Below are 16,527 nucleotides of genomic sequence, written 5' to 3'. Positions count from 1 at the left end.
TGCAACTGTATTTTGCCGTTTTACTTAGTGTCTTTACTTTCCTAGGTACCGGTTAAAAGCTTAAACTGACGTTTTGTTTTCATTGCAAATCAGGTCACAGCGGCCAAAATCCCAAACACAGCAAAAAAAAAAAAAAAAAAACATAATACTGCATACCTTAGCTTATGTTGTTCCAGATGCTATTAAATTTATAACCGTGTGTTCCATTAGGAATATAATCTGTTATTTTGTAAATGTGCTTATAATTAAAAACCTCCAAACTTTTCCCGGTTGTGAAGTAAAACACAAACTCGTTAGAAAGCCAATCAAGCGTTTCACTGACAATCTTCTGTGTGATGCTGCAAACTAAATACATGCAAATAACAGCATTTCTCACTAAAAATTACAATTAGAAGGTCTGATTGTTTCAGAAAGTGGTTCTTACAATCATTAGTGCCAATTCTGTAGGAGCGTTCCATTCACATTATCTGTTACTGTGAAGTGCACTACGTAGGGTATTCCACCATTTTAAGTAGGGAGCGACGCTTCATCAGTATGCCGGAAGCTGGCTGTAACATTTACCCATTGCGTGCGTTGCGTTTAAAATGCCCGGAACGTTATTAGAGAGCAGAAAATGACACAATCAAAATGATGTCGGATCATATACTATATGTATATGTATAATTGTCACACGTAACTAATGTTGCTTTATGCGAGTCACGAGTCGAGTCCGAGTCATTTGAAACAAGTCCGAGTCGAGTCTGAAGTCGCTGTGTGTAAAGTCGCTCGAGTCCCCATCTCTGCAACAAGCTCAGAGTCAAGTGTTCTTATATTTTTGGCAATTAATGTATAAACAACCCAACCAGAATCATTTATGCCCAATTTTATGGCAAAATTTAGCCTACTACTAATGTTCTTTTCTATGTCTTGAGGATACTTTTGTGTCTCCTTGGTGAACCCAGGTCAGTGGTTAGGAGACAAGGTAAAGAAAAGTAATAAATCACTGTATTGATAGACAAAACTACTTTTTAGTCGTTGTATAAATCACCAATGACTTAATCTTGCTGAAATTAGCACCTTGCTAAACTGAGCCATAAAGCAAAACGTGACAAAATGATTGGGTTAGGCCTGAGAGCGGAACATTTGACATGTCATGTGACAGCATTCAATCTAAATCATTTTGAACACACCCACAACTGTGAGGAAATAAGCAAGTCCGAAACACGTTGTTGTCTAAAATAAATGAAGATGCCATCCATGAATGGAGGTTCAATCCCACACGGCACCCACTGGCTTTCACACACCCACAAACACACACTCCTTCATAACGCTCCCACGATCCATCCTTTTAAAGCCATTGTGGAACGTGAGTTTACCACCAGGACCTGTCGTCTTTGAGAGATGCGACTAGCGTTAGCAGGGGTTGTAAAAAAAAACCAAAGGAATCCTATTGTTATTTTTATTTTAGCCCACATAGAGCATCCTTGAAATCTGTCATGCTAATTGCCCAGCATTGCTTCTTTCCTTATGTTGCGTTTGACTAAATGTTGGATTGTGGATTTTTTAACCTCCAGCTAGGAAGAAACTACAAAAAGTGCTCTTAACTGGAAAGTTCTACTGGGGAAACTCATGGTTTCCTCAACCCTGAGTTAAGCGGAGATTGTTTACATTGTTAATAGTAATAATATTACCCCAAATCAGAAAAGGTTGGGACAGTATGGAAAATGCAAATAAAATAAAACTGCAGTGTTCCTTACATTTACTTTGACTTTTATTTGATTGCAGACAGTTTGAACCCAAGATATTTCATGTTTTGTCCGCTCAACTTCATTTCATTTGTTAATTTACCTCCATTCCTGCATTTCAGGTCTGCAACACATTCCAAAAAAAGTTGGGACAAGGGCAGTTTAGGGCTAGTAATGAGGTGAAAAAAACTTAATAATTATGTGATTCAAAACAGGTGATTCAAAAAAGCTGAGTCTTTGATGAGCAAAGATGGCCAAAGGATCTCCAGTTTGTCCTCAAAGAAAGATTGGAAAGGATTTGCATATTTGTCCCTCTACAGTGCATAATATCATTAAACGATTCAAGGAAACGGGAGGAATTTTAGTGTGTAAAGGTCAAGGTCGCAAGTTTAAGCTAAACGCCCGTGATCTTCAATCCCTCAGACGGCACTGCATCAAGAACCGCCACTCAACAATAGCTGATATAACCACATGGGTGAGGGATTACTTTGGCAAACCTTTGTCAAGCACTACAATACAGAGTTACATGCACAAATGCCACTTAAAACTTTACTGTGCAAAAAATAAGCCTTATGTTAACCTTGTCCAGAAGCAGCGTTGACTTCTCTGGGCTCGGAGGCATCTAGGATGGACCATCACACAGTGGAAATGTGTATTGTGGTCAGATGAATCAGCATTCCAGGTCTTTTTTGGAAAAAATAGACACTGTGTGCTCCAGACCAAAGACAAAAAGAACCATCCAGACTGTTATCAGCAACAAGTCCAAAAGCCAGGGTCTGTCATGGTATGGGGCTGTGTCAGTGCCCTTGGCAATGGTCATTTACACTTCTGTGATGGCAGCATTAATGCAGAAAAGTATATTGAGATCTTAGAGAAACATATGCTGCCTTCAAGACGTCATCTTTTCCAGGGACGTCCATGTATTTTCAACAAGAAAATGCAAATCCACATGCTGCACACATTACAAAGGCATGGCTGTGGAAGAAGAGGGTACGAGTACTGGACTGGCCTGCCTGCAGTCCTGACCTGTCCCCAATAGAGAATGTGTGGAGAATTTGAACGAAAAATGAGACAACGACGACCCCGTACTGTTGCACATCTTAAGACGTGTTTGCAGGAAGAATGGGACAAAATAAAAGCTGAATCACTAAATCACTTGGTGCCAAAACATCTTTTAAGTGTGGTGAAAAGGAATGGCAACATTACAAAGTGGTAAATGCTTTATTGTCCCAACTTTTTTGGAATGTGTTGCAGGCCTGAAATTCAGGAGTGGATGTTTATAAATAAATGAAATGAAGTTGACCAGAGAAAAAACATGAAATATCTCAGGTTCATCCTGTCTGCAATCAAATAAAAGTCAAAGTAAATGTAAGAAACACTTTTTTTAATTTGGGGTTGTAGGATTAATGAAATTACTGTAGTATTTACTTTAGACTAATCAGAATACACCCATATCAGTTGGTTACATCTATATTTTAAACTATAAATCTATGAGCATTTTCTGCTCGGACAGACCAAACTAAAGACAAACCTTAACAGAGGCATATTGTTATCCTACTTTGTAGCTGGAATGCTTAGAAGTTGAGGATTTATTGATGACATATTTTCAAATCTGATCAACTGATATATTTATTGCTGTGGATGTGAGCCATACAGAGTTGAATACGACAAACTGTTTTATAGCATGATGCTTTTATGCCTTTGAAGTAATAACTACCATGATTGCAGTAAGTTTGTGCAGTTTCTAAATGGAATGTCATAACCAGAGTACATTTTTCAAAACTATGCACTATGCACTGTCTGAAACTAAAACCCCTGACAAAACCGCCATTAGAAAGCTAAATTACCAATACAAAAATAAAATAAATGTTAGTTTCTGTCAACAGGCTGACTTTACTATTTTCAACATTTTCAAATCAAAGAAAAAATGGTGCTATGAGGTTTGTGCATTGTTTCCAGTGCTTAAGAGTCAGGGAGTGTTTTTTCCACTAACTCTAATTACAACAGGCTGTCCTGATTTTATATGTGTGGTGTTTTTTGAAGCAGTTGCACATTCCTTTTAGAAATCTAATTAAGTCTTGTCATCTGGCAGCCACACTTGAATAGCATTAATTCTTTGAGCCCTAGTCTAATTTTAAGTGTGTTACACAACCTTTATTTCAAGGCGTCTGACTTTGTAACTTTGTAGGTATAAGTCAATTGTAAGGTATTTACATGTCTCACTAACTACACTAGTTACGTCACCATTCCTGTAAATTAGACTTTTTAATCATTTGGAAACTGATACTAATCATTGCCATTTTGCAAGTGGAATTGTTGCTCATTCTTGCTTGATGCAGGACTTTAGCTGTTCAACAAGCCAAGGTTACCTGGTTCTAATTCTCCTGTTCATGACGGTCCATATATTTTCAATAAAAGACAAATCTTGACTGCAGGCATATATATACTGATCATCCATAACATTAAAACTACCTCCTTGTTTCTACACTCACTGTACTGACTGTAGTCCATCTGTTTCTCTACATACTTTTTTAACCTGATTTCACCGTTATTCAATGGTCAGGACCACCACAGAGCAGGTATTATTTGGGTGGTGGATCATTCTCAGCACTGCAGTGACACTGACATGGTGGTGGTGTGTTAGTGTGTGTTGTGCTAGTATGAGTGGAGTTTTTAAATACCGTGTCCACTCACTGTCCACTCTATTAGACACTCCTACCTAGTTGCTCCACCTTGTAGACGTAAAGTCAGAGACGATCACTCATCTATTGCTGCTGTTTGAGTTGGTCATCTTCTAGACCTTCATCAGTGGTCACAGGACGCTACCCATGGGGTGCTGTTGGCTGGATATATTTTTGGTTGGTGGACTATTCTCAGTCCAGCAATGACAGTGAGGTGTTCAAAAACTCCATCAGCATTGCTGTGTCTTATCCACTCATACCAGCACAACACACACTAACACACCACCACCATGTCATTGTCACTGCAGTGCTGAGAATGATCCACCACCCAAATAATACCTACTCTGTGGTAGTCCTGACCATTGAAGAATAGCATGAAAGGGGGCTAACAAAGCATGCAGAGAAACAGATGGACTACAGCCAGTAATTGTAGAACTACAAAGTGCTTCTACTGTATATGGTAAGTGGAGTTGATAAAATGGACAGTGAGTGTAGAAACAAGGAGGTGGTTTTAATGTTATGGCTGATCGGTGTATATATAATACATTTCACTCTTATCTTTCACCTGTTACAGCCATCAAATTATATATACAGTGGTACCTTGAAACTCAACGTCAACATGTTCTGGGACTGGCGTCGAGTTTAAAAGGCATTGAGTTTCAAGGTTTTTTTTTCTCATAAGGATACACTGAAAACCTGTTAATGTGTCCCATGGTCCTGTGGAATATATATTTTAGGCTTATGAAAAATAATGGGGTTGTTTTTGACACTTATATACTGAAAATAACACAAATATAATATAAAAAAAGTAAAATAAAGAGCTGATTCTTACAATTTCTTAGAACCCTGAGCTGTAACACAAGTTTAAAAGTGAAAACAGTTTAAAGGTACAAATTTCTCGATGAAGGGCATTGAGTTTCAAAGATTTGGAGTTTAGGGAATGTTGAGTTACAAGGTACCACTGTAGTTGCAATCGGAAAGGTAAAAGGTATAACGATGATGTGTATCAAATTGAATGACAATCTACAACAATAAGAATATTTACTGATATATACAAGCAATTTTGAGAATGTAAGTTGACATACATTTTAAGTGTAAATGTAACACCTCTAGTTCTGTTGACAAATGTACATGTTCACCATTTTTCAATCCCCAGCATCAGTATTTGGTGAACCATCCCTTTGCCTTGATGCATTTAATAAGTGATTTGAGTAAGAGCTAATAAGCTTCTGACTCTCTTGTGGAATCTTTACCCATTCTTCCCATGCAAAAGCTTCCAGCTTATTGAGGTTTGATGGTTTTCGTGCTGCAACTACTTTCTTTAAATCTCACCAAAGGTTTTTTATGGGATTTAAATCTCAAGAATAACAAAGCTACTCCAAGATATGTCAGGACTGACTCATCAACCAAGCTTTGTTTGATTTGGAAGTCTTGTTTTGTGATCATTGTAAGTACAGTTATCACCAAAGTTCATTTTTACCACAGAAGGCTTAACATATCCTGCACAAAATTTTCCACCTCTATGCTTGACCATAGGAACACCATTTTTTTTTTGGTAATAGGCCCGTCCCAGCTTTTCTTTTGATCGATATTTGCATGCTTTGTTAGCCCCCTTTCATGCTGTTCTTCAATGGTCAGGACCCCCACATGACCACCACAGAGTAGGTATTATTTGGGTGGTGGGTCATTCTCAGCACTGCAGTAACACTAACATTGTGGTGGTGTGTTAGTGTATGTTGTGCTGGTATGAGTGGATAAGACACAGCAGCGCTGATGGAGTTTTTAAACACCTCACTGTCACTGCTGGACTGAAAATAGTCCATCAACTAAAAATATCCAGCCAACAGCACCCTGTGGGCAGCATCCTGTGACCACTGATGATGGTCTAGAAGATGACCAACTCAAACAGCAGCAATAGATGAGCGATCATCTCTGACTTTACATCTACAAGGTAGACCAACTAGGTAGGAGTGTCTAATAGAGTGGACAGTGAGTGGACACGGTATTTAAAAACTCCAGCAGCACTGCTGTGTCTGATCCACTCATACCAGCACAACACACACTAACACACCACCATGTCATTGTCACTGCAGTGCTGAGAATCATCCACCACCTAAATAATACATACTCTGTGGGGGTCCTGACCATTGAAGAACAGGGTGAAAGCAGGCTAAAAAGGTATGTAGAGAAATAGATGGACTGCAGTCAGTAATTGTAGAACTTCAAAGTGCTTCTATATGGTAAGTGGAGCTGATAAGGTGGTTTTAATGTTATGGCTGATCTCTGTATATATATATGACTACTTTTACTTAGAGTAGATATGACAGGTGTATACACCACTAATCCCTTTGGAGTGGTTCCATACTTGAACCCTAGGGCGCAAATGCCAAAGATGAAATCACTGCTAATTAGCTATTTAAATGCAAGCACTCTGCAGTCTGCTTAATTAACACACTTGCTTGTAGCTGTACTGGATTTACAAGATAGGTTATTATAGGTTACAGGTTTAAACAAGCACAGTAAAAAGACTGCATGCATGTTCTTAATTTTTCGGCTTTGCTTTAACTGTAAGGGGATTGCCAGTCAGCTTTCCAGTACATATTAGACAAGATTAGTAACGTGACGGAGCATCCTATTATATGTTTATGGATCAACTGAGACCTTGTTCTCTTCAGAGGAGTTTCCAGCTGGGAGGTAGTGGTAATCATCCCTTGCACAGACAGTATAATTTGCTTTGAGTTTGGAGCCACGGTGATGAGGAAAGAGAAGAAGGGTCTCTTTGAAAATCCAAACTGAGTACAAGAACACCTGGATCCTTTTTGTAACTACAAAGAAGAAGGAGGGAGAAAGACGCCCTGGTACTGATTAACTAAACTCCACTCTTTCACTCTGCCTCCAAAGGTGAATATACAAAGAGCAGGGTGTGCACACACTTACACACACAGGGTTACATGCATACAAGCACATGAATTATCTTTAGTGGATCAGTAGTTTTAGCCAGTGCAGCCATATGGATTGATTTTACACTAAAATCGGCTTGTGAATGTTAAAAGATACTTTTATTTCTATTTATTTATGCATTTTCCCTCCCATTTTTCTCCCAATTTAGCTTGGTCAATTTGTCTTTTGCTGCTGGGGATCCCTGATTGCTTTCGAGGAAGGTATGCGCATGCGCAGTCCCTTTCCTATTCACCCATGCTTCTGTACAGACGCCTCTATCTGCTAATCAGCGTTTGAAGACCCCACCCACATAGTCCGGTCATCCCGCTGAGTTTCGAAACAAGGAGTTCAGAATCTCTGTGCTGATGTGCTACCTGGGCGCCTGTTAAAACATACTTAATTGTTTGTTATGGCCCATACAAAGTCTGCATTTGTGTTAATTTTAAATGGATTACAGCTATAAACAGAAGTGATCAGATAATTAATACAAAGTATTAGAGCACAAAATATATACTGATGGAGCGACAACTTTGTACATTCCTTTACTGTCTTCTCTCTGTTACTTCTAAAAACTGTAGTCCTACTACATGCTTCTCTCTTCTTTAACACTTTCTTAAAACACTAATTTAAGATGCTTGTTTGTTCCCATTACACCCATTACTATAGCTATATACTGTACAATTATGCAAAGTAAATTCTTTCAACGTCATATTTACCACAACAGAGTGGGTATTATTTGGGTTTTGGATCATTCTCAGCACTGCAGTGACACTGACATGGTGGTGGTGTGTTAGTGTGTGTTGTGCTGGTATGAGTGGATCAGACACAGCAGTGCTGCTGGAGTTTTTAAACACCTCACTGTCAGTGCTGAACTGAGAATAGTCCACCAACCAAAAACATCCAGCCAATAGCGCCCCATGGGCAGCATCCTGTGACAACTGATGAAGGTCTAGAAGATGACCAACTCAAACAGCAGCTGCTGTGTCTGATCCACTCATACCAGCACAACACACACTAACACACCAGTGCTGAGAATCATCCACCACCTAATACCTGCTCTGTGGTGGTCCTGACCATTGAAGAACAGGGTGAAAGAAGGCTAAAAAAGTATGTAGAGAAACAGATGGACTACAGTCAGTAATTGTAGAACTACAACGTGCTTCTATATGGTAAGTGGAGCTGATAAAATAGACAGTGAGTGCAGAAACAAGGAGGTGGTTTTAATGTTATGGCTAATCGGTGTATATTTTGTACTATTTGTGTACACCCCTATCTCCATTAAAAAAAAAGTAACAACCAAGATTCGTACAAATATCAGTTTTTTATTTCAATAGTAAATTTTAACGTGTCAGACAATACTGCAAAACACCGAATATTCACACTGATGAATATATAAATATTCCTTCATATTTACAAAACATACATTGTTCTAAAAAAGTATATCTGCTTTCTACATCTTGATTTATATGATTACACATGCAAGCATCCAACTTTACCAGGGCAACCTCTGACAATGTCTCTTAATGAGATTTTGGATCTGTCCCTTTCCGTTCACCATGCTTTGCCTCTTTTGTATGCCTTCTCATTAACTCCTTCTTGGTCCACTGGCTAAACAATAGCAATGCGATGATCTTCAGCCTGAAGGTGGCCGATAGGTACAGATAAACAGAGACAGGGTCAGCGCTGAGGTCAAAAAGGACCCTGAGGCTTTATATGTTCTCTCAGAGATTCTTAGGGGGAGTGGAATTCTGACCCCAGCAACCTTATATGCTTGGGCAATGAACAGTGAAGCTCACTTGCTTAGCCTTCAACTCAGTCCAAGTGCTTCAGTCATACATCTATAAAAAACAACTAATTACATTTACAAAAAGGTTTATAAAAGTCCTCTGTTTGTACTGAATATAATGCTTAAAGTTCTTTACAGAAAATAATGCAACTTAAGAGATTTGGCTTTATAATCTGTCCCTGTTGTTTTTATAATCAAAATATAGAGGGTTTACAGAACAGTCAGCTAATAATGTCTTCACAGGAAATTCCCTCACAGAGGACCCTGGCCCTCCACAGCTGTGTATTCAGTCTCTGAAGCACGTGAAGCATCAATGAGTCTTGCAAGGCCACTTTTGGTGGAGTACTTGAAGATGAAGGCTTTCATGAGGTCGTAGCGGTAGTTGCGGTCGATGAAGTTGTAGACAACTGGGTTGACACAGCAGTGGAGCAGCGAGAGGCACTGTGTGACATGCAAAGCTACATAGAGGGCATTCTCTAATGTGCAGCTCAGTGGTAGGACATTCAGCAGTGCCAGCGTGTCCAGAAGTAGCGTGCCATGGTAGGGCAGCCAGCACACCAGAAAAACAACTATGTAGGTAAAGACAAGTCGGCGACTGGCACAACGTTCTTGGTCAGATGAGGACCTGATGACTCTTGCCAGTAGTGCATAGAACACTGTAATAATAGGAAATGGGACAGCAAATCCGAGGACAATGAAGCTCATCTGGACTCCAACGTTCCATGCATGCGCAGACTCGAATGGGTACATAGATTTGCACAAGGTTATACCATCAGAATGTGTGGACTTGACCGCCTGTAGGAAATAAGTATCGGGTAAGGCTGCAAGAAGTGCAAGAAGCCATATTCCAACACAGATGATCTGCCTTGTCCGTTTTCTTTTGCCCTGGCCGGCGGAGTCCACAAAGAAAACCACGGAGAGATACCGGTCCACACTCATGCAGGCCAGGAAGAAGATGCTGCTGAACAGGTTGATGCTGAAGATCATATGAGTGAGCTTACACATGGCATCACCAAAAGGCCAGTGCCCCTGTTGAAGCAGTGAGGTGATGGATATCGGGAGTGTAGCCACTACACAAAGGTCAGCAATAGCCAGGTTGAGAATGTATAGATGCGTCTCGTGGCGCTCTCGTCCGGGACGTGCGTTCACCCAAACAACCAGGGTGTTTGCAGCCAGGCCAATGATGAAGATGAACATGTAGAGAACGGACAGGGAGTACAACATGGCATGCTGGCTGAAAGAGCTTTGGCATACCACCGTCTCCACGTGTGAACCGTTCTCATCCAGGAATGAGAAGTTCTGGTCCGTCAACATGTCCAGCAAATCTGTCAGTTCATTCATGTTCATGCTCATGGTGTGTGCCTCTCTGGAACTTCCAGGCCTAAAACAGAAAATATTCATTGGTGAGTTAAATACTGGCAAGAAATGCAGGTTCCAATGATAGAAAAATGTGTAACAAAGAAAGTTTATTTTAAAACGTATGATCTGAAACATCTTAGACATGCCAATGTGTTGGGTCAGAGGGCAGGACCTCATGCGGTTACGAGGAATTTTTTTTAGACTGGTCTTTTACAGAGGGCCATTTCTCAGGGTTACTAGTTTGCTCATAATCTATCAATAGCATGCCTGTTTTTATACTAAGCTAATGGATCAAAGAGGGGAATTATCAGGGGCTAAGGCTAAAAGCCTAATACATGTGAGAGCAATCTGCAGATACCACACATCTGAAAGAATGGAAATGAAGATGCCTTGGCTAAAAGACCATTATCAGTGTTTTTCTATCTTTAGCCACTGCTATCACACTCAGTCCATTACAAAAACCACTATAGGTCTTACATACAGTAGGATGCATTCTTGCATACAATAGATGTTAAATGCATTATACTGTAAAATATCTCCTTTAAAGGCTTTATAAAGTCTACAGCCTATAGAGTCCATAGAAATGAAGAAAGTCAAGCACCAGCACCAGAATGGCTTTTACGATCTAAAATGCTGGAGAAATTTACAGGACCTGGCAGTGATGCAATAGAATGGAACCAAGTCATACCAAAACACAGAGACTGGGCCTTAAAGCAGTTGGTATTGCCTTAAATTTGACCTTTTGTTTTTACAAGTCTCATCAGCAGCTTCAGGAGACGTTATTGCTAATAAAGTGGTTCTACATACTTTTTCCAGACTAGACTTTCAATGATTAATCACTGTGCTCTGTTTGTGTGGGTTTTTCCATTTAGGCAGAATGTCCGTTTGTAGGACTTGGACAGAGAACAGACCTCACATTATTTAGGAATTAGTTCCGAAATTCAGATAAAGTTCATGGTTAATTCTTATGCCCAATGCTTGTATATTCACAGGTTGGACAGTGACAAAAATCTGAGCAGGGGCGACCGAGATAAGTAGAATTTAAGACAAAGAAGTCATATTGCTCAGTAAGGTTTCAGGAATGGAAAGACATTTACTGAACACACATGACACTTTAATGCAGCTGATCACTAAACCTAGTGTGTATTTTATATAGGACAGTCTACACCTGAACAAGGCAGCAGATCAAAGACCTGTATCACGTGCAGGTAGAGCAAATATTCTAAACAGAGCCAATGTCAGCTTTCACTGGAAAGTCCTGCTTTTGTAAGAAATGTCCCACTGAACAGTCATCTACTGATATAATCTGTTTAGGTTCATTCCAGATCAACCGTCTGTTTTGAGCATGAAACAGTGTTAGCACCTAAGCTTAATACCATTAAGAGAAATGTGAGAGCACACCCAGCTGCTCTTAATGCACGAGTACGAGATTGCTTTTACAGCTCTGAGTCTTACTGGGGGGAATCAAAGTGAGTGACGTCAGGGTCCGACCTGGCTCATCAGGTGCAATAAAAAATGATGGTCCGCGAGCGCCCCAGCCTACCACCACCCACCCACCTTGTTGTAAAACTGTTGTGTTTACACTTCTTAAATACGCCGGGTGCCCTCACCTGAATCCCCCAAGCCTCGAGGCACAAAGAGCTCCCTGTGTGGACATGGCGACTCTTGGCTCAATCCCCCTCCTGCACCCCACCCTTCATACCCTCTCTGTCTCTCTCTTTTTCTCTCTGTCTGTCCCTCTCTATCCTTAAGCCCCCTGAAACTCAGCATTGTTTTCCTTTCAATGAGCTGAGGCATTTGGCCTCACATAATAAAGGAATGGTCAGTAGGACTTACAGCCTACAGGAGCCTAATAAGAAGGAAAATACTAAAATAGTAAATCAATTGCTTTGAATTTGAATATTTCCACAGAAACAGAAACTAAAATACAGCCTATCTAACAATGGTTTCATATTATTAATCAACCACTTAATTCTGGTCAGGGTCGTAGTGGATCTAGTTCCACCATTAAACATTGGGTTCAAGACAGGAATACCCTGGACAGGGCACCAATCCATTGCAGTGTTTCGGTCATCCCAACCCCCCCAGACATAGCAAATCGTCTGTGTTGACGCCCGGCTGGCCAGTGGGCTAACGTAATAAAGCTAGGCCACCCAAGCTCACAACACTAGTATTAAATAATATGAAATAATAAAAATCTAATATGTCCAAGTAAGTATAAATAAAGAAAAAGTTACAGTTATTGTGAAACAAAAAAAATGGGTGGGGAAAAACTACACTGTTGATACGGTTTCCCAAAACAACTATCTGTCATAACTAAACAAAAACAAAAAAGAGTACACAAAGTTTTGTGGTGTGTGTCGGGGAGTATACAAACATTCCCAAAAGTTGTCACTTAGAAAACTACATCCTACAAAGCCAAATCTAGTCCAGCTCGACAGAAATATACTATAAAGTAAATAAAAACCAAATGAAGTTTGGGATAATTAGTTAAAAGTAAACATTATTAAATAATTGTGTCAGAAGGGAAACTGCATTCCAGGCAGCAATATCTACAGTTTCAGTGTATGTCCAACTGGACCAAATCAGATTAAGCTCAGTACTAAAACGTTAATGATAGATGCAAACTGAAGAACAAACTAAATGTAGAAAACATTTATATGCAAAGTAAAATAGGTAAAATAATCTGTAAAGATTTTCACATAAAAACATGCATTCCATAAGATATCTTTAGAGTATTGTTAATCAAGCTAAAGCAACTATTAGAAGCATTTCCGAAGAATTTTATCAAACAACGATCTCACGATTGATGTCATGCCAACCAACAAAAACAGAAAAAAATAGATATGGCAGGGGAATCAACATACCAAAAATAGTGTTTATGTTTCTTATTATTACATTTAAACAGGACAAAATAATGGACAATTAAATAACATCAAGTGTAAATCCGTATGGACAAAAATGTTTAAAATATCCATATTTTTCTCAAAGGAGTCATTGGAAAAATTGCATTACTGGAAGCAAAATCACAAGATCAATATTAACTAGTGGTAATGAGAGTCCAAAAATGGAAAAACGTAATTCTCTATTGAAAACACTGTTAATCATTGAGTCATGAGGAAGGTATAAATGTACAAACTGTAGAAAATCAATATATCAAATAGAAGCTTTGAGCTAGAAGATAACAGATGTATGCAGAGAAAATCATAAGACACTTTTAGTCTGGCAAAAGATGTAGCAGGAAAAATTGCACCAGACAGAACAAAAAGTTTAGTACAAGTAGAAAAAAGTAGTTAATTCTATGCTGTGGGTTTTAATTAAACACTTTTACTTTTAATGTCTAACATTATTTTTGTTAAAGAGCTTCCAGATCGCCTTTAATCCAATAGGACAGAAATATATATTTCACTAGAGATGACAGGAAAACCTGCATCCATAAAATAAAATATATATAGTTTATGTGAATTCACTTGAACAGAAAATAAAAAGAAGCTAAATATTAACTTTACAAATTTAGAAATATTTCTAAAATAAAAAAATATCCCAGTTGGATAGATAGATTGATGGATTTTTTTCCAAGAAAACATGCAGGTATATCAGCTATTTTATATGATTAATTATTAATAACTATTATTAATCTGAGAGACTAAGTAAGTGTTTGAGGGTGTGTTGGACTGACACCCTGTTCAGGGTGTACTTCTACCTTGCATGCAGAGTTTCTAAGTATAATCTGACACACCACAAACTAATCAGAGTAAAACATTTAGTAAAAATAGTAGTATTCCTGACAAATGCATGACATCTCGTAAGCCATAAAGCTCAATTACAAGCTCAAGTGTGTAATATATAAATATACAGTATTAGACAAAACGTTTGGACAGCCCTGGTAATGTTTTGTTTTAAAATATGGTATTAATTTTAGTCCATACTTAATATATCATATTTCAATAAGTAAAATATGAAAATATTGAAAGTATTTTCCCCTTAATGTGTTAAATTTAGTACATACACAGTAATTGCGCATTAAACTTTAGTATCAGACTGCAGTAAATTCAAACCTTGTCAGTCGGAACTGGGACAGTGGTCTAACCGCACTACTAACTCACAATATTTTAGTGTGTTTTATTCTAAATTTTATAAGAAAATAGTTCAGCACTACACAGACTAACTGATATGAAACTGTCCCATCAGTACTTGGAACTGCGAACGCAAAGTTACTTTATCAACCGTAAGTTTTAAATGAGCAGAGAAGCATTTAAATCTCCTGAGAAGCCATTTAAATCACATGAAAAGAAAAAGCACAATCCTTACGTCGTTTCTAGAGATCCACGGTTCTGAACTGGGATGTATACAGGTAACTGGGTCCTCTAGTAATCTGTCCAGCAAAGCAGCGAGTCAGATGTAGGATCAGATTCAGATTTGGAGAGTCTGTGTTAATCCCTACAGAGATTGAGAGAGACTGAGTGTCGCTGTTCGCTGCTGTACCGGTTAATATATGCAGAGCAGCACCGCCTCCAAGCACACTGAACTGAGAACCGAGTACTGAGAACCGAACTGCTGAGTTTCAGTCCAACAATGAGAGCGGACGTGCGGGACATTTCCATCCACAGGAATAATATAAACACATCGACACTTCACACACGTCAAATAACACCAGTGAATAGGTTTCAGTGCAACATTCACACGTGTGCAATTCACAAACGGATCATTCCACCAAATCCATATAATTAACTCGAGGCAAGGTTAAAACCCAAATCCCTGAGACTTTGGTGAAGTGTGTCAACCACACTACTGGGTATGCATATTTTAATGCATATTATTTTTAGCATTAGTAAATCTGCAGAGAAAATTAAAATGTTTATTTTTTATGTGGTGTTAAAAAGAAGAAGCCGTCAAGTTTTGGGACATATTACAGTTTACGGTTTATGCATTTTATAGGTCTTGACATTTACATTTACATTTTCAGCATTTAGCAGACGCTTTTATCTAAAGTGACTTACAATTATCACTAGACTTTGAGCAATTGAGTGTTAAGGACTTTGCTCAGGGGCCCAACAGTAGTGGTGGTGAGGTTTGAACCAACAACCCTATGATTACTAGTCCAGCATCTTAACCACTGAGCTAAACACAAGTGACCAGATGCATTGCATTCATTAATTGCATTCATTACTGTCCATTATTGTAGGGCATTAACCCAAATAACGTTTTTTTTTTTTTATGTGGTGTTAAAAAGAAGAAGCCGTCAAGTTTTGGGACATGTTACAGATTACGGTTTATGCATTTTAAAGGTCTTGACATTTACATTTTTAGCATTTAGCAGACGCTTTTATCCAAAGCGACTTACAATTATGACTAGACTTTGAGCAATTGAGGGTTAAGGACTTTGCTCAGGGGCCCAACGGTGGTGGTGGTGAGGCTTGAACCGACAACCTTATGATTACTAGTCCAGCATCTTAACCACTGAGCTACCACTGCCCTACGTAAATCTTGACATGACTTTGTCAATTTGTCAAATTTAGAATAACGGATGGCTGGGCGTCTACCCAGACATGACTGGCTATGTACGGGGGAGGGGTATGGCCGAAGTCCTGCAACAGATTGGCACCCTGTCCAAGGTATTCCTGCCATTTTTTTCCGGTGGAACCTGACTCACTGCAGCTTTGACCAGGATAAAGCGTTTGATGACAAATTGACTGCACTGGCCTCCAGTACAATACCGAATACAATACAAACTGTTGGTGCTGGTTTTTAGATCTTTACACAGCCTCACACCTTCATATCTTGGAAGTCTGCTCTCTTTGGTCTCTTTGCTCTTCCACCTTGCATCTGTTAATTACGTAATCCCCCTCTAAATTACGTACGATTGGTGAGAGGGCATTCAGTGTCGCCGGCTCCAAGTTGTGGAATAGTCTCCCTCTTGAGCTACGTGCCTGTTCATCTGCAGTGGTGCTCAAAACCCGTCTCAAAACCTATCTTTTCCATCTGGCTTTTGGGTGACCTAGAACTGTGCCACATGTTTAGTGTTTCCTTATTTGTA

At 39.1% G+C, this 16,527-nt stretch overlaps 1 protein-coding gene across 1 annotated transcript; it reads right to left on the bottom strand.

The window, feature by feature from the left end:
• Positions 1 to 8,647: 8,647 nt before the first annotated feature.
• Positions 8,648 to 14,922, bottom strand: ackr3b (atypical chemokine receptor 3b). Its single transcript, XM_062996802.1, has 2 exons — positions 14,802 to 14,922; positions 8,648 to 10,512 (listed from the first exon to the last, which is right to left on the bottom strand). The coding sequence occupies exon 2, from the start codon at positions 10,482 to 10,484 to the stop codon at positions 9,384 to 9,386; it is 1,101 nt and encodes a 366-aa protein (XP_062852872.1). The 5' UTR covers positions 10,485 to 10,512; positions 14,802 to 14,922; the 3' UTR covers positions 8,648 to 9,383.
• Between the last annotated feature and the right edge of the window lie 1,605 nt (positions 14,923 to 16,527).

The sequence above is a fragment of the Trichomycterus rosablanca genome, chromosome 6, assembly GCF_030014385.1.
Source record: "Trichomycterus rosablanca isolate fTriRos1 chromosome 6, fTriRos1.hap1, whole genome shotgun sequence".
NCBI classification, from domain to species: Eukaryota; Metazoa; Chordata; class Actinopteri; order Siluriformes; family Trichomycteridae; genus Trichomycterus; species Trichomycterus rosablanca.
The sequence above is the reverse complement of the archived record's forward strand: the minus strand, read 5'-3'. Positions and strand labels throughout refer to the sequence as shown.